This window comes from Pelodiscus sinensis, chromosome 5, assembly GCF_049634645.1.
Source record: "Pelodiscus sinensis isolate JC-2024 chromosome 5, ASM4963464v1, whole genome shotgun sequence".
Classification (NCBI taxonomy): domain Eukaryota; kingdom Metazoa; phylum Chordata; order Testudines; family Trionychidae; genus Pelodiscus; species Pelodiscus sinensis.
In genome coordinates, this window is record NC_134715.1 from 126,907,620 (window position 1) to 126,929,749 (window position 22,130).

The 22,130-nt window shown below is 40.6% G+C and overlaps 1 protein-coding gene across 7 annotated transcripts in view; it reads right to left on the reverse strand.

Annotated features, from left to right (window-relative positions):
* Nucleotides 1-22,130, reverse strand: part of CTNNA2 (catenin alpha 2) — a 781,915-nt gene that overhangs the window by 603,185 nt on the left and 156,600 nt on the right. For all 7 annotated transcript variants that reach the window (XM_075930971.1, XM_075930970.1, XM_075930972.1 and 4 more), the window contains one exon: nt 5,117-5,312. In XM_075930971.1, coding sequence (XP_075787086.1) covers nt 5,117-5,312 — 196 coding nt within the window. The remainder of the gene's footprint in view (nt 1-5,116; nt 5,313-22,130) is intronic.

A 22,130-nucleotide genomic window follows, 5' to 3' on the forward strand; every position in this document is an offset into this window, starting at 1 on the left:
AACTTTCATGCTAATAAGTTTACCAGAAATCATCCCCCAAGTCCAGTCTCAGGCACTGGTAGAAGTCAATCTTTCAAACAACAAAGGAATTTTATTGTTATCTACAAAGTTTATAAACAGCCTTAGCACTGAATTAGCATCTATGAATAGATTATGCTTTCATTTATAACACCTATTGGGTCTTTGATGTTGAAAATCTGGAATGGGTAATCTGCAGAAAATGGCCCTCTCCTTTAGGAATGTTAAATTTAGTTTAATCAACTAATCGATGGATTTTCCATCAACTAGTTGATAAGCAGGAGAGCCTCAGTGGAGTTAGCTCCCAGCTCTGGGAGCTAACCCCACTGCGGTTCTACTTTTAAATGTATTAAGAGCTGGCATCCCCTTAATACATTTTAAAGGCTCGTGCTGGGTCCCCTCCCAGGAGGCTCTTAATACATTTGAAAAGCAGAGGTAGAGCACGTGGGACTGGGCGTGAGCCGGGAATCAGCCAATTCCCAGCTCATGCCTGGTCCCCGCTATCCCTCTGCCTCATCTGCCCCCCCCCCCTCCCCAGCTGGGGGAGAAATGACTAGTCGAGGGATTAGTCAATGATCCAATAAGCTTCTGCTCATCATATAGTCACCTAGTCAACAGTCACTTACATCCCTACTCTCCTTAGGGAGTAGCTTTCAAAGATTGTTGGGGGGGGTTTTAATAGCCATAGATGGGAACATTGCATTCATCTTCCCCTAGATGCTCTCCAAGCAAACCACCTGACACTGTTTCTCCCAAAAATCCATTCTTGTTTGCAATATTGTTCAAAATAGTCCTTTGAAGTCCTGACACATTCAAGCATTCTCACCATATCTCCACCATAGAGAGGTTACATACAAGCTCAGAACTCAATAATACACAGCTCCTGCATTGAATACAACAGTCTACAAAGAAACTTAATTCAATAAGGTTTTTCAAGGATATTACAGGAAATTGTCTCACCTGTTATGTTTGAGCTTTTCAATTCTTAGCTGTAATTTTTTAAAATGTATTTAAAAGTACGTCCTATAATTAAAATGCAAACTATTGTAACAATTACAAATTATTTAAAAAATCATTTTCACATGCTGTTTTGAAAGATGCTTACTAGATAAGAAGCTTGCATACTGTGAGTATATCCTGAAGTTACCACTCTATAAAATATGCAAGCTATTTTTGTGATTTCAGACTATGCTTATCTTCATGTTACACATTTAAAAACCACACCAAATTTTACATCATTGCATTATTTGGTTGATAATTATTAAATTGTTAACTGCACAAAATACTGAGTAAATGCATACTATGCACACTTTTTCTGTAGGTCACTATTCAGAGCCGAACAAAGCTCCAAACTATTTTCCCTATAATTTCCATTACAGAATAAAGCTAATTGTCTACCCAATGATGTAAAGAATACATTAAAGCAAAGTCAGTCTCATGGCTTTGCTCTAGTATTGGTCATTTAGGACACCGAACAATCATTGAGTTTCCTATTTCCTGAGTCAGAAGAGCTCAGGCAAAGTGATGATATGATATGGTAAATTACTTAAAATCAACCTTTCAATAGAATTGGAAAACATTGTTCAGACAATTTATTCACTGAAAAAAAGTATCAGTTCTAGCCTACGCAAAACTATTCACGTATTTGACACAAATTTTGTCCCATCACAGTTCCAAATGTTTCAGAGTACAGTCACCATAGGACTTTGGCACCAGACACAAAAATGAACTGAGGGGATGGGATTGGTTGGGATGTCACCTCCCTTGTTGTTATTGTTTTAATTCAGTAGTGAGGACATGTATTCAGAATAGTCATTAAAGCAGGAGGGACTTGAACATGGGTGTCTCACCTCCAAATTGAAAGCCCTGGTCACCAGCCCATGCAATCACATGCATTCTTACTCGCTATATATTGCAGTATTTTATACAGAAGAACAGCTTAAACAAGAGAGACTGAAAAAGACTTGGCCCAGAATACTTCATACTTCACTGGTGAGGATGTTGTCGTGGGAGATCGGAGACCCTGCTCCACCTCACACAGAGAATTTGAACCTAGTTCTCCTACATCCTCAGTGAGTACCTAAATCACTGGGTTAAATGTTATAAGAGGTGTGGGCATCATAACCACCTTGCCTTCTACCTCCCATTTTGCATCTCTAGACCTTTAAAAAGTTCTAGAAAAATACTAAACAAAACATTTTGTTTAATTAGACACACTTTTTTTCAGTTCACCAAAATATTACGCATTTATTAATTTCAGTTTGATATCAACTCATATTTTTCCAGTGAATAGCCAATGAATTAAAAAAAAACCAAATCAGTTATTGACTCTGCTTTCATATTCAGCTAAACACATTGTTACTATTAAATAAATAATCAGTTAATATGTGCACAAAATATTACAAATATAATGCAATATACACCATAAAAGGAGTTTTAATCATATGAGCTGGGAGAGAGTACGAGTAAAGAAGAAGGTTGTGACCTGGGGCATGGGATTGTGATATAGAAGGAGATGCAGGGTCTAGGAGGGGGGGTATGGGTATGGATGTAAGAGAGGATTCTGACTTAGAGGAGCAGTGTAGAAGGGGGTGCAGGGTCTGGGAAGGGTTTGCAACCTGGGGCAAAACTGCAGAAGGGGGTACAGGGGTTGGATGCAGGGTCTGGGAGGAGTGCAGGAGTGGGGAAGCAGAGGGTTTAGGTTGTGATTGGGGCAAGGGTGCAGGAAGGAAAGCAGAAGGTTGGGGAGAGGGAAGGACTCGGGGTGCCAGAGGTAGTCCCTGGCCCGAAGACGCTTACCTAGGCAGCTCCCAGCCAGCAGGATGCTCAGGCAGGCTCCTTGCCTTCCACACCCCCACATGATGCTCAGAGCAGCCAGGTGCATGGGCCATGTGTTCTCTGCACACTGCCCATGCCCTGGGAAAGGTACTTTGCACACTGCCTGCGCTGCAAAGTACAATTCAGATAGCTAATGGCAGCTGTGAGATTGTGCTGGGGCAGGGATAGCATGCAGAGTCCCCCGTCCCCCCAGCATGCAGAGAAAAAATGGTCCCTACAACCAGCTGTTTGAGCAGCAAGTGGGATGCGGAAGGTGCAGTGACCTGGTAGGCCATGGGCTGGATCCAGCAGCTTGGTGATATGGATGCGGCCCACGAGATGTATTTTGCCCGCCCCGATGTAGACCATCTCTGACAAATGTTTGTCTAATCTGTTATTAAAAATTTCCAATGACAGAGATCCCACATTCTCCCTTTGCAATTGATTCCAGTGCTCGTGTACCCCTGACATTTAGGGAGTTTTCCCTAATGTCCAACCTCAACTGACCTTGCTGCAATTTAGGCCCACTGCTTCTTGTCCTATCCTTAGAGGCTAAGGGGCACATTTTTTCCTCTCTCCTTGTAACAACCTTTTATATACTTGAAAATTGTAATCATCTCCTTCAGTCTTCTCTTTGTCCAAACTAAACAAACCAGATATTTTCAATTGGACCTCACAGATCATGTTTTCTAGACCTGTCCATAAATGCTAAAATTACAGATGCAGGAGATGCTGCAGCATCCTCTGACTTGAAGGGATTTCCATTATTTGAAGACATGACAGTTTGGTTCTGTGGTTCCCTACACCCCTGCTATAAAAACCGTTCTAGCACCCATGGACCTGGTATAATTTGTACCGTCTCTCTCTTCACTTTCTCCAGTTTCTGCACATCTTTTCTGAAATGTGGCACACAATACTGCAGTTGAAGGCTATATCAGCGTGCAGGCCCGCAGACACTGTGGGGGAAAGGGAGTAACTGTCCCAGGCCCAGACCCACCAAGTCAGAGGCTCAGGGCACTGAGCTGATTGACTGGACAGGGCTGATTAATCACCTGTGAAGCTGTGTTGCTGAGCAGCTAAGAGGGAACACCGGCCACCACCACTGCTACCAGAGCCCAGGAGCCTTTAAATGGCTGTCAGAGCACCGTGCTGCACATTCTGGGCAGCACTGAGGGCTGGAGGAGGGAGGTGAATATAAGAACATAAGAACGGCCGTACTGGGTCAGACCAAAGGTCCATCTAGCCCAGTAGCCTGTCTGGCGACAGTGGCCAGCACCAGGTGCCCCAGAGAGGGTGGACCGAAGACAATGATCAAGCGATTTGTCTCCTGCCATCTCTCTCCAGCCTCTGACAAACAGAGGCCAAGGACACCACCTTATCCCCTGGCCAATAGCCTTTTATGGACCTAACCTCCATGAAATTATCTAGCGGTACGGTGCTCTCCCTGAGGCAGTGAGGGCTGCCTTGCCCCCTTGCCTTCTGTACCAAGTCCCCAGCCCTTCCACGGGCACAGAGCAGGATGGATGAACTCGACTATTTCATGATTCCTTTCACCTAAGCTACCTTCCACTTTCAAATTTGCAACCAGTTCTCTACATTAGGCAAAATCAAATCTAGAACAGCTTTTCCCCTAGAAACTTTCTCCACATTATGAACAAAAAAATTGTCTCCAGTATATTCCAAGAAGTGGTTGGATAATCTATGCATTAATGTGTCTAGGTCGATGAAGTCCCCCGATCACCACCAGCTTGTGTGGTTTGGATGATTTTGTTAGTTGTTTTAAAAAAAAAACTCATCTACCTCTTCTTCCTCAACACGAGGTCTATACCAGACCCTTGCCATGGTATCACCTTTTTGAAACCCTTTCATCCTTATCAGATACTTTCAACAAGTCAGTCTCTGATTTCCATTTCAACCTCAGTTTACAGTTTTGGTATGTAAAGCAATACTTCCTCCCCTTTTTCCTATCTGTCTTTCCTGTGCAAGCTGTGTCCTTCTATAGTAGTATTTCAGGCATGTGTTTTACCCTACCAAGTCTCTGGGATGCCAATTATGTCATAGAAGATTAGGGTTGGAAGAGACCTCAGATGGTCATCCAGTCCAGTCCCACCTGCCCCCAAGTTATCTTTATTAACTAGCAATTCTAGTTTTTTTCCTCTGCTTATACACCATACTTCTTGAATCTGCATATAGACATCTAAGATACTGATTTGACTACCCCCCTTATAGTCTCTCATGTAGCAATTATAATCATTTCACAGGACAGATTCATTCTACATACCTTGTTTACGTACATCCTCTACAGCAACAACCAATTCCTCCTTAAGGTCCTGGCTCTCTCTAGCAATCTGTTCTCCTTTTTCCAAAAAGTTTTGGGTAGCTTGCTCTACTGAAGCAGCCAACACATGTGCCTTCTTAGATCGCCCTTTCTTTTTACCGGATGGTCCCTTGTTGCTTGTGTTAACTAGCGTTGTCACCTTTGGAAGGGAAAAACAAAAGGTTTTGTTTTTTTAAGTCTGCATACCACATTATTAATTAGTTGCCCTAATTAGTTTTAAATCAGCTGTCCCATATGTAAGGTCATATGATCGTCAATATTTCTTTTCTCTACTGTGCCTTTCTGTCTCTCCACACACCCAAAGAAATCACATAATATCACATAAAACAATGCAAATCATTCAAGTTATATATAACAGGATAATATACTTCAGGAACTAGCAGAAACAGGCAGGTCACCTCTGTTGAGATGTTTTGTTATTAGGTGCTTAAACCCTGAATGAAGAAGCAATGCAGTTACTGCTGAGGCACAATGGCAGGTTCATTTAAATAGCTCTAATTAGGATATAAACGATTGTTGGAGTGACCATAAGAGTATTTCTTCACTGCAGGGTTAACATAGACACTTAGCTGGGTTTTAAGCCCTAACCCTTCTCTGCCACCCTCACTCAAAATCTTTACACCCAAGTTGGACCTGGCTTAGTAGGCCAGTTGGGGATATAAATTAGAGCACAGGTTTCTAAATCACTCAGCAGTCTGGACACCCACACATAGGTTTCATGTTTGTTTTTATTTTAATCATAACTTGAACTTTGAATTTCCATACTTTTCAAAGTTTGTTTCACTCTTTCTATCATGGTGATATATCTTTGTAACCCAGTTCTGGACTAACAAAGAAACACAATTAAATTACTCATACAAGATTAATAAGAGCAGGTTTCAAATGCAGTCAGCAGTGAAACTAATGGACCTGAATACATAAAAAAGATATTGCAGAAATTGGCATGGTTAAACTGAATGCAAAGAAAATGATGCTGGTATTTTATTTTAATTATGCTCTTGATGGGAGATGGATTCGACAGAGGCTGTGTGACCAATGGCAGTGCTAGCTAAGGCATTCTGATCTCCAGTGCATGGCACACATACATACCAGAAGAGAAACACTTGCACTCAAAAAAGAATTAGGTCTGATGCTGCTAGGCTATTTCAGGTAATACATACATAGAGAGAAAACAAACTAAGGAAAAGCTGCAAAAGCTACATGGAGAAGAATCACTAATTATGGTAGTAACACAATTTTTTTGTCTGTAGAAAAAGTGTGTAACTTCTATAAATGGGCAGAGACAGAGAATACCCCTAACTTCTTTTTGTCTCTAAAGCATTAAATTTTCCATTAAAAAACCAAACCTTATTCATTACCATAACGCATCATATTGCACAACCTTCCAAGATAAAGAAACTAAAAAAAATCAGTAAATAGTCTACCAAAAAACACATCCACACAAATTCAATATATTGATTTTTGTTAAAATGTATTGAAAATGGTACTTTATTATGTCTACAATAGTATAATATTTGCATGAATTATTTCAAAGGAAATTATTATTTTTCAAAGTATTCAGACAGAATAATAACAATGTGGTGGGTACTTTTATTTCAAATTTTCCCCGGTGCGAATATATGAAGATACTGAGGTCAGAGCTGGGTTACACATTTTCCAACAACACAGTTTAATCAAAAAATGCAGATTTGTAAAGCACAAAATGTTTTGTAGAAGCATCATGAAATTTGGTGAATCATACAGAGGTTTCTGCGGGAAATCTATCACCTCACCAGGCTGCTCGAGTCTTCCAGGGTCCCCAGCTCCACAACATCCAGCCATATCACAGGGCTTCCAAACCCCTAGTCATGCTTCCAGAATCCTGACAGCCAGGCCTCAGTTACTGGTTCCCCAAGCTTAGTTTCCAAGTTCCCTGTCATAGAGCTGTAAGACTGGAATTCTAAGCTAGCCTACCAAAGCCTATGGCTTCAGGACAGCTGTGCCAAGCATAACCAGTTTAAAAAACGTGCTAATAGTCATTTTTTATACCAGTTTACTTTTTTAGTGGCTCATCTCCTCACACTTCCTATAATTTCAAGTGTCCTTAAATAAGACATTAGAATGCAATTACAGTATTTTCCTTGACAGAGCTTCAATTATTATGCATGTACAAACACATGTGAACGCACGCTCACTCTCCTTCTCCCCACCCATCCATTGGCTGTCTGCCCTCAATTCATCTTCTTTAAAATCCATTTCATACCATCCTTTATAATTTCTTAAACATGGTGCCTCGTTTGGCATCCATACATTATGTCTTCCAATTAAAGACAAGCCTTGATCTTTCTATACCCATGCACTATTGGCTAAGCAATGTACAAGTAGGGGGAAAAACAAAAGAGGTGGAAGAGAAGAGATTCTATACCACCAACACCCCCACAAAACAATTACATCAACAGCAAATCCTGTTTTGTTGCACATTGAAGCAGGGGTGCCCTGAGTATATCAATATCCTAGATGAAAAATGTTATGGCACCTAGGAAAATAGGTAAAATATTTAAAAACATTTAACATAAAACAAGTGATAATCAATCACATTTGAGAGCTGCTCCTCAAACAGAGGTAGCCATGAACCCCGTGAGGCACTCTTTTTGACGAGGTGTTCCTGTTGAGAACAGGACACCAGGTCACCCTATACCAGGAACTGAAGACTTCCTCCCATCCAAATGGGACCCTTCTCTCAGTCAGCAATTTGAGAAAAGCCATCTGGTTGCACCCACTGATGTGTTGCTCAGAACCACTGAGAACCCATATGTAAAGACTAGTCATCGAGATCAGAATATGAATGCAAGTCCTGCAGAAGATGATGAACTAGACTCAGTATGAAATATTTGCTTAGAATTCACAGAGCTGCTACCAAACCAAAAAGGAACACTCTGCACTACGAATTATTGCTTTCCACTGCAGCCTGAGGCTTTGCCTGTCTTTTTATATTACTGAATTTGTGGACAAAGACATCTCAAACAGTAAATCTCTTTTACAATGAAATACTGGTCCTTAACCCATGATCATAGTTTCATTTATAAATGAAAATTTTTTCATGCTTCACATTTGTAAAAAAGCATCATTTTCAGTACAGCTGGCAAAAACTATAGATTTTTGATTTGCAATAAATTTCACTCTTTCAAAATCTGGTCTCATTCCAATTTGGCAGGAAGCCCAGAAGCAATGAGAACCAGCCAGTATTACCAGGCTTCTAAGCTCCCTGGCACAGACCCTGGAAACCTGGAAGGTTCTCAGGGTTTCCGGGCTTCTTGTTGTGGTACCAGGGGCTCCTGGACTCCCAGGAAGGGAATCTGGAAGTCCTGACATGGGGAAGTAACTGTGGAGTCATGGACTCTTAGAAGGGTCCCTGAGAGCTGGGAGGGAACCAAGGAGGTTTCCATTGGAACTGTGGCAGACAGGGTTGTGTGAGAACCGCGCCTGAAATTAGGCAAAACTCAAATTCAATCTATTTTCATGCTAGAAGCATAGATTTTCAAACAGGCCTGTACCGACTGCTAACTTTTAAACAATGGCTTACAAATTTTAAGCAATGGGCAAATAATAGCTACAAACATGAAAGGCATGAATTAGCAACAATTATCAAAACAAAGACATGTCATTGCTAGTAGGTTTTTATGTGGAGGGTTGATAATTCCCAACACAACAAAGTAACATCATTCATCTTTGAGCAAAGGAGGGATTTGCAATCTAGCTAATGCTGCAATCAATCTCATCCATGCTTTTACTCTACTGAACATAACAATAAAGTGGAAAAAACAAACACTAAACGTGCCTGTAACACCGATAGGCAGAACCAACCAATGTGGCAACATGTTGTATACTGACTGCGGCTACGACTAAACTACACCCCTCTGTCGGTAGAGTGATGTAAATGAAGCACTTTGAAAGTGCAAATGAAGCAGGGATTTAAATATCCTGAGCTTCATTTGCATAATTACATCATGGCGCTGTTTCGAACAAGTGCCATTTCAAAACTGAAACTGCAGTTTAGATGCTTTTTTTCGATAACGAGGCGCCTTTTCAAAAGATCCTGTACTCCTCATTTTTTAAATTCCTGCTTCATTTACATCCCTCTGCCAACAGAGGGATGTAGTTTAGGCGTAGTCTGACTCACAACCAGGTAACTCCAAATACATTATCTGTTTTGAATCATGCAACCTCAGAACAATTTTGTGTTATCTACAAACGTTTTCAGTGATGAGTCTATGTTTTCTTCCAAGTTACTGATCAAATATTAAAGAGCAGAGAGCCAAGAATGAGTCTCCAGGGGACCTCACTGGAAACACACCTTCTTGATGACACACCTTCTTTTATTTATAATTATGCTATGATACCTATCCATCAGCTAGGTTTTAAGCTACTTAGTGTTTGCATGATGATTTTATATCATGTTAATTTTTAAATCAAAATGTTAACTGATACCAAGACACACACTTTGACAGAAGTCCAAATTTATTTTAACCCCACAGTTAATGTTATCAACCTAATTTGTAATCTCCTAAAAGAACAGATATCACGTTAGTTTGACAGAACCTACTTGTTACAAACACATACTAATTGGCATAAATTATATTACCAGCCTTTAATTCTTTGTTAATCAAGTCTCAAACTAGCCACTCCATTATCCTGCCTGAGATCAATGTCAGTGCACCAAGATTTAATGAAAATCAACATTAATGTTCCCGTGAATAACTCAGATAGCCAACTTTTAGGAGCCTAAAACATCACTGGGATTCAGGAATCCAAACTTAAGGACTCAGGCTCCATATAGAATGAATGGGCAAGAGATAAACACCTAGAGAATGAGATTCATAAAACCCAGTGTGCTAGGCAGTTCACTGTACAGACAACAGGCGATGCCAAGGAGAGAGCTGTTCTAAGTACTGCCCCTCTTAGGAACATCAGCACCTACATCTGGGCTGCAAGTTCCTCTGCTTGTGATTCTCAATTATAGAATTGTGCGGTTAGGTACCTGCAGCTTTCTGACAAGAAGCCACACTCTACCTCCTCACTGTTGGAGAGCTGTAAATCGAACCTTACATCTGTTGAGTAGATAGGTTACATTTGCCTAAGTGTCCAGAACACTTGAGGAACAACAATGCACACACTTCAAAGGACAAATACAGTTACCTAGGGAACTTTTACTGCAAAAACCTGGGTGTTGAGTTGAGTTTAGGTACCGGCAGAGTTTGGTGGCAGATGAGCAGGAGGTTTGAGAATCTTAGGTTAAATCTACACTGTCACTTGACTGTGTTCCAACTTTTAGGTGCAGAAGTGGAAAACATACAGCTAGTTACACCACTGAAAAGTGCCAGTGTAAACAGGCTCTCAGCTCTGTTAGCTACTTACCTCATGAAGGTGGTTTACAGAGAGCACTGGGAGAGAGCCATACTTTCACTTTAAAGTGCCATAGCAGCCGTGCTTTAATTTTAGAAGTGAAGACAAAATCTTACTTTGATCTAATTCTGGGACTTAGCTGCCTAAAAAGGGAAGTCACGCCCTCCTGATTTTGCTGAGAGTCTTGTGAAACGGGGCTTAATGTCTCAGAGGCTACTCCCAATCCAGGAGACTTTAAACTGCTAAAAGTCCAGCAGCAGAGCTGCCAAGCAGCTCCAGGAAATGGCTGGCAAGTCCCTGCTACCTCTGGGAGTGTCAGGCAGTCTTTGTGCACTAACCCCACTCTGACCACTGGAACTGCAGCTAGCTGCGAGGGTGGTGCTTGTGTGCAGAAGCAGTCCACAGAACCACCTGGTTCCCCACCCCTGCCTAGGCAAGCGCTGAAAGGTTATTAGAATTCTACAAAATATTTTACCATTTCCCCTCTAATATCCAAGGAAACGTTACTTGTTCCAGACAGTGGCATTTCTTGAACTCTAAATGTATGTTATTCTTCTCCACTCAAAATACTAATATGTCACCAATCTGCTAGAAACAGTCAATGGCCTGAATAAAGGCAGCCCTGACATTTTAGCGTAAGGCCTTTTAGATACAATGCTAGCCTTCCACCTGAATGCACTTACTAAGTGACTGATTATACTAATGGTATCATCCTAAACCTTGGGGTTGTTTCTTTTCTTTTCTTTTCTTTTTCAGACTGCTCTTAGTTCTGAGAAAACTTTGTGGCATCAAAGAGAAAAAAAATATTTATAATTGTACTTGTCAAAACTTTTCCAGTACTTAAGTGAAATCCTTTTGCATTAATACAACTACAAGGGACAGTATTCTGGAGATTATGATTCTTTAACAATGTATATTTAACAACAGATTATTTTTCAGAAGTGACTGATAATTGTAGTTGCTTCACATTTTCAGTGACCACCTTCACACCATAGATAGTCCTATATTCAGCTGAGCACCTGCAGCTTCAATCTTTCAGGATTTGGTTTTAATACTGGAACAATTAAAAATTTTAAAAATGCCCAGAGAAAAAATATTAAACATGCTACTTTAAGTCTAAGGTATGTCACAACCACAACTGATATTCCACTTAAATGATTCCATTCTTAAGGTCAGATATATCCGGAAAAGTTATTTTAAACAATGACATCCTGGCATTCTAATTTTCTTGGGTTTCAATTACTTAAATGTTGAATTTGCTAACTTTACAAGTAATGTGTGGGTTTATTCACTTGTTTTCTAAACTGCCAGCTCTGCATATGATAATCTTATGCTTGGATCTGAAAGTCAAACTGTGCTGTTTCTCTGTTTGTTACCAGTAATCCATAATAACCCCTGCCCAGCTGAGAAGCATTAGCTGTGAAGAGAAAGTAAAAGCATTTGACAGCTGGTACTTGCATTTTATTCATCTGCAAGACACAAAAACATCTAACATTCTCCCACAACTTTACAGGTAGTTCTGCAGTACTAACAGAAAAAATACAGATTTACTTTTTTGTTTCTAAATTAAGTCAATTTTATTCTGAATACAAACAGAGAGAAGCTCTGATGACTAAGATGTTGAGTTTTTATATAACTATAAAATATATAACTGATCATAATCATACTTGAATTTCATGCCAATACTCCAAGTTACACTCTAACGCTTTAAATAAATTTGCTTTCTCCTTTTCACAAATTATGCCATTTTTTTCCTGTCAAATTACATCATAAATATATGAAATTTGTTCTATGCTATCATTCATAAGAGTCTCTGAACAGTCCCAAGTATTTCCCCTGTACTAAATATCTGCAGATCTGATTTCATATCTAAGATCTGACTCAGTCTGTGTGAATGTATTCTTCATAAAAGCTACCCGACTGATTGATACCCATCAAGTTCCCCATTTATCCAGCTTACATGTATATGTCATGTAAGCTTCCCCACACCTGCAAAGACAGCATGCCTCAGATTTGATCCAGGGAAGTCCCTTCAAGGGTAAGATGGTTGCTCTGTGGTTCTGATCCATTTAAATGCTCTGCTCAAACTGACAAGAACATCAATTTGTGCCATTTGTGCTGGTGCCTTGATTCAACGTGGACACTTGACAACTTGTTCCTGTATTGAAACCAAGTTCATTTCACGCAACAAGCAATACAAATCCACACATTCATTTTTAAAAAATGAATCTTCTGTGCTTTGCTTTAGGAATTCTAAAACTTAGCTTACTAAATTAGATTACATATGAACACACATACAGACATGCATATATTTTGATAAATATGGCAAATTAGAAAGGCATAAAAAGATGTTTAATTGAAGCTCACTAAGCAATCTATAGTAACTTCCCGTTTGTCATTTAACTCTCAGGGAAAACAGATTTCAACAAAATTGATTGCTTCATTGTCCTATTGAAAAGTCGGCTCAGTGGTTTTTATGCAAGCAAAATATAGAAAATATCCCAAGGCCTTTTTTCCTCATCTTCCTAATTTAGATTTCCCTCCATTTCCATCAACTGCTTCTTAAAAAGACCTATCATTTCTAAAACAATAGAATTTATTACAGAAAACAGTATAAAATATACATTCATCTTTTCTTTATTTTGTTATTTTTGACTGAATTTACCACACTCCATTCACAACACTTGCTAGACTTTAATCCTTTTCTGCTCACTAAACTTTAGCATAAATAACTGACAGAAGGATATACTGTATTTAAACTCCACAAATGTTTCTGATGCCTTCTCATCTTTTCCCCATTCTCATCTTCTTTCAAACAGACAGCAATTATTTAAAATCCTAGATATCTTCTTCAAATACATTTTCAATGCCAACAGAATTGTTCAATTTTAAAAAAGTTGTAACTCAAGAAAAAGTGTCTAGCACATCACCAGAATGGGGAGACCTGTGACAGCATCGATAAAAAATCCCTATTGGTTATATAGTTGATTATGTCATTTTGTGGACTCAAGTTTATGTTTAATACTAAAATATGAATTGTGGGTGTTATTTACTCATGAAAGACTAGCAAGAACTGCTGAAGATACTAAGAAGTGTGTATGAGAAAGAAACAGTAAGAAAACATCCTGTTGGGAAACTTCCACCAGGTCTGCAGGTGACACTGCCACTGTCCCAGTTTCTAGAATTGTGCTATGGATTCCTGACTTCCCAATAACATGTTATCCCAATAAATATGTCCCAGTTTTCTTACATTACATATGAATTTATCAAAGCTAATTCAGTCAACCAGAATCAGGGTTGATCTGTCTTGGCCTTTGTACAAAAATACAGGATGACCAAGCACATACCCCAAAAGATCTCAGAATCTAAAGGAAACAAAATACAAAGGATGAGCAGTGGGGACAAGGGACTCTCTCTCTCTCTCTCTTTTTTTTTTTTTTTTTTGCGCTCTGGTCCCTGAGAACTAAATAATTTAATTTATGTGGGCTGAGTAACAAAATCCCATTACAGGTACTTCCCAGTACATTCACCTTTTTCCTCCTTTTAAGCCACAGAATTTTACTCCTCTCTGTTCTTCTGTATAGGAAGAGAATAGATCAAAATATGCCAGTCTAGGTCACGCTAGGAAGTTGTTTAATTTCACCACAGGAGGGCATGCTATACTATGGTAACAGGGTAACTTACTGAACTGTGAAATGTCTGTGGTGTGTATATCTTCAAGGGTTTGAGTGGTATGTGCACCTAGCCACACCTTGTACCTTGAATGCAATTTATCAGAAATAAACAATTTTAGTTTTTCAATTAAAAAAAATCTATTAACTGTAAAAGTATTAGAGGAGACTTAATTCTTGGAAGACCCATTTAATGCCAAAAGGTGCAACATTCTTGTTAGAAAATATACAGCTCCATCGGTCTTACAATTTTTCCCAAGAAAATAAATAAAGCTAGGGTCAGCTAATATGTGGGAAAATAATCTACATTTGCTAGATTAATGAATATCACATTTAAAGTAGAATCTTTAATATTACATTATCTTTATTTTGTTTCCAATGAAAAGATTTTGTATTAACAAAAATAACATAAGAGGATTTAAATAAGCCTTAACTGGAGATCCTAAACTAGGATACCAGCAGACAAAAACTATAAACAGTAAACTCAGAATTTTTCTACACACCATTACAAATCCACGACAAATCATTTTAAAAAAATTAATTATCATCTAAGGGTTGTGAAGTAATCTACTTCACAAATAAGTAGGATATAAGTTAATCTGTTTTGCATCTAACTGCTCCTGATAAACAGCAACAGATGAAAAATCCCTGATTTAAGTAACTAATCTTCTAAACCAGATTAAATAAATTAAAATCCAAAATAATGTTTGATTTTATATATATAAAATATATATAGTAAGCCAGTCAAATTCCAGAAACATTAACATGCTGAATGTGAATATTAAAAATAACCAGTATTCTAGGTCAAAAGTATCTAAGCAGGAAACAGTTAGGGCAATCAATTTAGACTGAATATTGAGTAAAATGCCCTAACAGAAAGAGAAAAACACTTTTCAAAGTAAAAGATTAAATTTAATTACAACATAGTTGTTGGGTATGGGGGAGAAGTAGTCTGTTAACACAAATTTTATATACTTAACCTACATAAATGTAATTTAAAATTAGGCCAAATAAAGCTCTAGACAATATAATGGAAAAAAAGCCTATGTGATTAGAAAGATGACTAGACCATATTATAGACCATTTTTAACTCCTATTACAATCTTTTTTATCATCCACGAGAAAACAAGGATTTGACTCAAAAGAGCTATATACAATAATGCATCCAGTATTTATTCTTTTCTTCAGAAGTCATATTTCCCATGTGAAATATCAGCTGATTTGACAATCAGGTCAAAATGGCTAACAAAGGCATTAACATCTACATCTCTTGTAGCGTAGGAACTGGCACAAGAGAACTGTAAGGGATTCATACATTTTATAAATATATAAATTAAAAATAGTAGAAAATTTATCACTGCGTTTTTTTAAAAAGATATTTTTACCACACAAAGTTTGAATTCAGACCTAAGAATGATGCTTCTAGCAACATTCTGCAGCTGTATTTAAATGCAACTTTATTAGAAAGCATATACAATATAATAATAAAAATGCATTTTATCCAAAGATCTTAAACACTTCCCAAATATCCAAGGGACACTTTTACTGAATATATAACACCTAAGAGTACTATCAACCAACAGAGATTAGGGGAAAATATGTCCTCTATTTTGCTTTCCAAAATATTTACATGGTTCACTTCACAGCACTGGTAAAATCCTCTCCTCCTACTTAAAGACCAAAAATTCGGACTCTAGTAACTAGTGCTATTCTGAAATATCTTAGTCCATGCCTACACAGCAGGCAGTTATTTCAAAATAGTGTCAAAATACTGTTAAGCTGGAGGACTTCTTGTTCCGAGTTCTGTAACCCTCATTGTATGAGGAATAAGGGAAGTCGGAGGAAGATTGCTCTATTTTGAAATGAGTGCTATGTAGACACTCCCTATTTCAATATAAGCAATGCAATTGATGTAACTCAATTTGCGTAGTTTGAGTTAAGCCCTGCAGTGTAGACGCACCCTAAGAAGGTGAAGCATAGGTCATCTCAAGAGATAAAATCTTTCTCTACTCAGAATTAAGATGATTTCCCATATAAAAAAAATAAGTCATCTCCCTCACCACCACCCCCACCTTGTATAGGTCTTTTACTCAGCAAAAGGGAAAAGAAACTTTCACAACAATTCAATGTAATTATACAATTGCAAAAATGGTTCTGAAGACTCAGGATAGTTTTAAGTTAGATTTCAAGCTTGATAGTATTCCCTAAAATGAGCCTCAATGCACTACTGTACCTAGGTGACATACCTATGACCTGGCAGTCACAGCAGCACTCCTCAGAATCCCGTTGCATATACACATACCTATGCTAAAGAGTACTGCTGTTGGACTCTGCAGGTAAGCCATACACTTAGGCTACATCTACACTGCCCTCTCTTAAGCAAGAAAATATGCAAATGAGGTGAAGCAGTGAATATCACCACACCTCATTTCATACTTAATGAGCCCCCATTTTTGCTCAAGAGGCTTTTGTGCAAAAAGGAGACATCTACACAGCTTCTTTTTGTGCAAAAACCCTCTCTTGCGAAAAAACCATTCTGCCACTTTTTTTAAGGAACAACAGCTCTTGTGCAAGAGGAGGGGGTTGCACAAAAAGGAGTCATGTAAATGGCTCCTTTTTGCGCAAAAGCCCCTTGCGCAAAATGGCAGCTCATTAAGTATGCAAATGAGGCACAGCAATATTCACTGCTTTGCCTCATTTGCATATTTTCTTGCGCAAGAGACGGCAGTGTAGATGTAGCCTTAAGGTACATCCACACTATGGGATAAGGCCGAATTAAGATACACAACTTCAGCTACGTTAATTATGTAGCTGAAGCAGCTTAATTTGTCTTTTGGTGCTGAACAACTGCAGGAAGTCGAAGGGAGAACACTCTCCCTTCGACTTCCCTTACTCCTCATAAAAGCAGGACTACTGGCATCAACCAGAACACCCCTCTCTGTTTGAATTAGCGTGTCTTCACTAGACCCACTATTTTGAACCCTAGAAGATTGACTATTGTAATCCTATAGTGGAAGAGGAATAGACAGGATGAACTCAAAAGTCTTCCCAGAACTTAGGTTTATGATTTTACATCCTGGGAGGAGGAATAAGTAGGAGATGGCACTCAGTGGCAATGAAATAACACAGTCAGAGAAACATTTCTCTCTTCAGCAAATTAGAAATAAGTATGTTCTCCTGACTGGCTTGTCATCAAGGTGAGACAAATTGTTGGAGCAAACTAAATAAATAAAACTCCTGCATGCCCACTGTTGATCTGATCTTCCTCTGGAGAAGCAGCACCATCTTACACATTTTTAAAACTTATTTCTGTCCCACACATCCTATTTGTATATGTAGTTGTACAGAAAGCAACACTTTTTCCCTCTTTTGCTGTTCAATAAAAGCATGAGTAATACACCTAATTATCCCTTTACATATGGTGCTTAAGCCTTCTGAATCACCATAATGGGTGACATTTCTCTGCCCACCAGATTTCTGGATTTTGCTTTTCCGTCCATTCTGAGGCACTGAGTCTTTTCTTACAATGGGAGTTAATATTCTGACCCTATTATCTTTGCTGCCATCACCAATGGCAGCAGCCACATTCTGAATAATCTTGTCCTTGATTTTTGCAATAACCGAGTCCATGATTAACAACATTTGCCATCCCTAATGAGGATAAAACTACAGGCAGTCCCCGACTTACGCGGATCCGACTTATGTCGGATCCGCACTTACGGACGGGGCTTTTCTCGCCCTGGAGCTCACGGGCAGCGGGTCGCCACCCGTGTCCTCCGGGGCGAGAAAAGCTTCTACCAGTCCCCCTGGTCTGCTGGGGGGGTCCAGCAAAGCTGCTGAACCCCCCCCCCCCCAGCAGACCAGGGACACCAGAGCAAAGCCGCCGCTTGGGCGGCTTTGCTCCTGGGAAAACGAGCAAAGCCGCCCAGGCGGCGGCTTTGCTCTGGTGTCCCTGGTCTGCTGGGGGGGTCCAGAGGCTTTGCTGGACCCCCCCAGCAGACCAGGGGGACAGGAGCAAAGCCGCGGAGCACGCCCGCAGCAGGACAGCCCGGGCGCGCCTGGGCTGTCCCGCTGCGGGCGTGCTCCAAGGCTTTGCTCCCCGTCTCCCTACAGACCAGGGAGACCGGGAGCAAAGCCACAGAGCACGCCTGCAGCGGGACAGCCCGGGAGCGCTTGAGATGTCCCCCTGCGGGTGTGCTCTGCGGCTTTGCTCCCAGTCTCCCGACCAGCAGACCAGGGAGATGGGGAGCAAAGCCTCGGAGCACGCCCGCAGGGGGACAGCCCGGGCGCGCTTTGGCTGTCCCGCTGCGGGCGTGCTCCAAGGCTTTGCTCCCCGTCTCCCTGGTCTGCAGGGAGACCGGGAGCAAAGCCTTGGAGCACGCCCACAGCTGGACAGTCCAGGCGCGCTTGGGCTGTCCCGCTGCGGGCGTGCTCCAAGGCTTTGCTCCCCGTCTCCCTGGTCTGACCAGCTGCCCGCATGCTCTGCGGCTTTGCTCCCTGTCTCCCAGGTCAGCAGACCAGGGAGACGGAGCAAAGCCGTGGAGGACTTGGGCAGTCCCGCCACCCCCGTCTCCCTGGTCTGCTGGGGGCGGTGCAGCTAGTGCTCCCCCCCCCCCCCCCCCAGCAGATCAGGCTTTTCTTGCCTACCCTGGGGTAGAGCAGCTGGGGGCTTCTGGGTTGGTCCCGCAGCGCCACTCCGGACCAACCCAGCAGCACCCCAGCTACTCTTCCCCAGGCGTCCCCATGTCAGCCGCTGCTGAAACTGACCAGCGGCTGACTACAGGAAGCCCCTGCCCCGGGCTTCCTGGAATCAGCCGCTGATCAGTTTCAGCAGCAGCTGACTTGGGGACGCCTGGGTTTCTTAAGTTGAATCTGTATGTAAGTCAGAACTGGCATCCAGATTCAGCCGCGGTTGAAACTGATCAGTTTCAGCAGCAGCTGACGCCAGTTCCGACTTACACACAGATTCAACTTAAGAACAAACCTACAGTCCCTATCTTGTACGTAACCCGGGGACTGCCTGTATAGGCACAACCTGATTTGACAAGACACACCATTCTATACACACACACACACACACGTGCACACGCGCATGGGGACCATACAAATATTATGTGTCCTGACAAATGGATCTACTCTATAGCTTGCCACCAGCAAGGGCCAGCTGGCAGGACAGAAAAGCAACAATTAAAGCAAGAATGCATTTTTTTTCCTATGAGAAACAAAGTGAGGTGGAGTTACTTCAACACACTCAGCCACAAGCAATGAAGGCATGTATAATGGGTATCCTTCTCAACATAACAAATATATTACTTGACAGTTAGACTGCAGCACACAGACTTGATGCAGAAATTCCCAAATGAGATTCTTTGGCCTGTTTTGCAAGAGGTCAGAATTGATAATAAAATCTGGCTTTAGAAAATTGTGAATCTACGGTGCATTGTACACTAATTATCCATGTATCACAACAACAGGACTAGTATACTGTTATAGGAAAAGAATTTATTCCTCCAGTGGCACCTTCTAAAGATATTTCCTTTGAACTGTGCATAAGGAAAAATATTCCCCTAAGTCCTTCAATTTCTTTATTATTGTTTAATAGGTTGCAAAATTACTTTTAACACACTACTCTCTATAAGCCCACTATCCTTACGTCTTTTTTACTATGCAGTCAGCTTCTTGATATCACTGCCCCAGGAGAGGAACAACAACCCTTTTCAACTGTGACACTTTATTTGGATCATTCCCATCTCTACTCGCTCAGCCACTTCTGAGAACAGAGTTTAGTTTCTTTATCTGCAAGACAGCTCACAATGGTTAACCTCAACTTCTGAACTTCTCAATGCAATAAAAGTAGAGGTTATTGAGAGAATACCAAAGCCAGAAACTGAAAGATGTTTGTACATAAATGCATCCGATTGAACAGTACAAAAAGCTCCACTAGGCAAGTGTTAAACTTCTGTATTACAACTCATAAAAATATTATCTGTAGCATGACTCATTTATACCTACGAGTGTGTCTCATTTGCTCAGTAAAACAGAATGGCAGGTATGAGTGTTGAACCATGTCATCCATTTTCCTTCCTTCTGCATCAGAGAATATATTCTAAATACCACTCTTTTAACCTCAGATATTGAGATTAAGGGCTTCTCTGTTTCTTACATAGTCACGGAGTGACATCTTTGATAGGATACAAATACTTGCATAATTTCTCTTTGTTATTAGAGATCATTGAAATCTGGAATTTCCATTTCAAGGGAAATGTTGACATTTCAGAATTTCTGAATTGGAACAAAAACAAATATTTTCTAAATTCCCCACAAAATAGAAATTTTCCTTTCTACATTTATTTTTCATTTTATGTTTATGATTTTTCAATATTTGATGACATGTCAGTAAGACATATGTAAAGTCTTGTCATAGTATGATGTAATAAAAATAGTTGTTTTTTTTAAATTTACTATTAAAATAATTGATTACATCAGTGATCATCATTAAATCTCTTCCTATTTATTCTCATCCTGGATACTATCATAGAGAATATATAGAAGGGAAGCCTTTGGGATGCATGTTCTAAGCAGTGAGGGGAAAGTCTAGAAGAGGATCTTGGTAAATGGAGAGATGTGTTGGAGAGACATGGGCTCAAAATAAGCAGAGGAAAAGCAAGGAATATGATATGTAATACCAATACTGTGAATACTGAAGAATTATCCTTGAAACTAGAGAACACCAAAAATATAAAGTTTCAAGTATCAAGGTTCCAGGAAAATAGATGACAAAATTAGAGCTAGGATAAAAAATGGCTGCTCAAATGGAGAAAGGTAAGTTGTGAACTGTGTGACAGGAAGATGCCAGTATGATTAAATGAGAGAAAAATACATAAAATGGTGGTCTATCCAGTTTAAATGTATGGCACTCACCAAGAGGAAGCTGAGAAGAAACATGAGCAAATTATCTGTTCCAGGCCATTTATGTGGTCATTGGATGCCTTCCTTGTGGAATACCTGCATTGGACAGCCACCTTACATCTATAATATAAATTGCGACATATGACCAACCACCTTTTCTTCTTATCAGAAAAGCTCCTTCCTGACGCCTTCTGTGGGGAAAACAATAAACCTCACTCCATCAAAAGCAATATGGTTGTGAAGGAAAAATTCCTTCCCTGTCCTGCTAAAAAGGAACACTTCTCACAATGCACACAGCAGGCCCTAAGCCAGGGATGGGCAATAATTTTTGACCGGGGGCCATTCCAAGATTTTGGAAAGTAGTAGAGGGCCGCACTCTTCCATGATATTAATGGAGGAGATGTGGGGTATGGGATGGAGGTTGGGTGCAAGGGGAAGCATGGGGTAAGGGATTGGGGTGCAGGAGGGAGACTGGAGTCAGGAAGGGAGTTTTGGTGAAGGAGACAGTTGTGACCTAGGGCAGGGTACTGGAGTGCAGGGGTTTGGGATGTGATGTAGGGTAGGAGGGTATTGTGATCTCGGGCAGGAGACTGGGGTGCCAGATCTGGGAGGGGAAATGGGTATAAGAGGGGGACAGAGGGTTTGGGTATGTTGATTGGGGGGGCAAAGGATTGAGGCAAGGAAGTGCTGGGCTGTCAGAAGCAGGGTGTGGCCAGGTGTCTTACCAGCCAGCAGCCACACTAGCCTGCCTGCCTACAGAGCTTAAAACATTTCCTAGACAGACAGACAGTCTACTTGCCTGGCCATGTGCTTCATTTTATAACTGAGCTGAGGAGAGGTGGCGTGGTTCTTCTTGGCTGCCTGTTATTCAAACAAGCAGATCCCACTGTCTGGTTTCTGGTCAGAAACGGGCCAACAGGATTGTACTGGGGGTGGGGCAGCACCTGAAACTTCCTGCCTAGTTTTAAAACAGAAATGTAGCCCGGCAGCCGCAT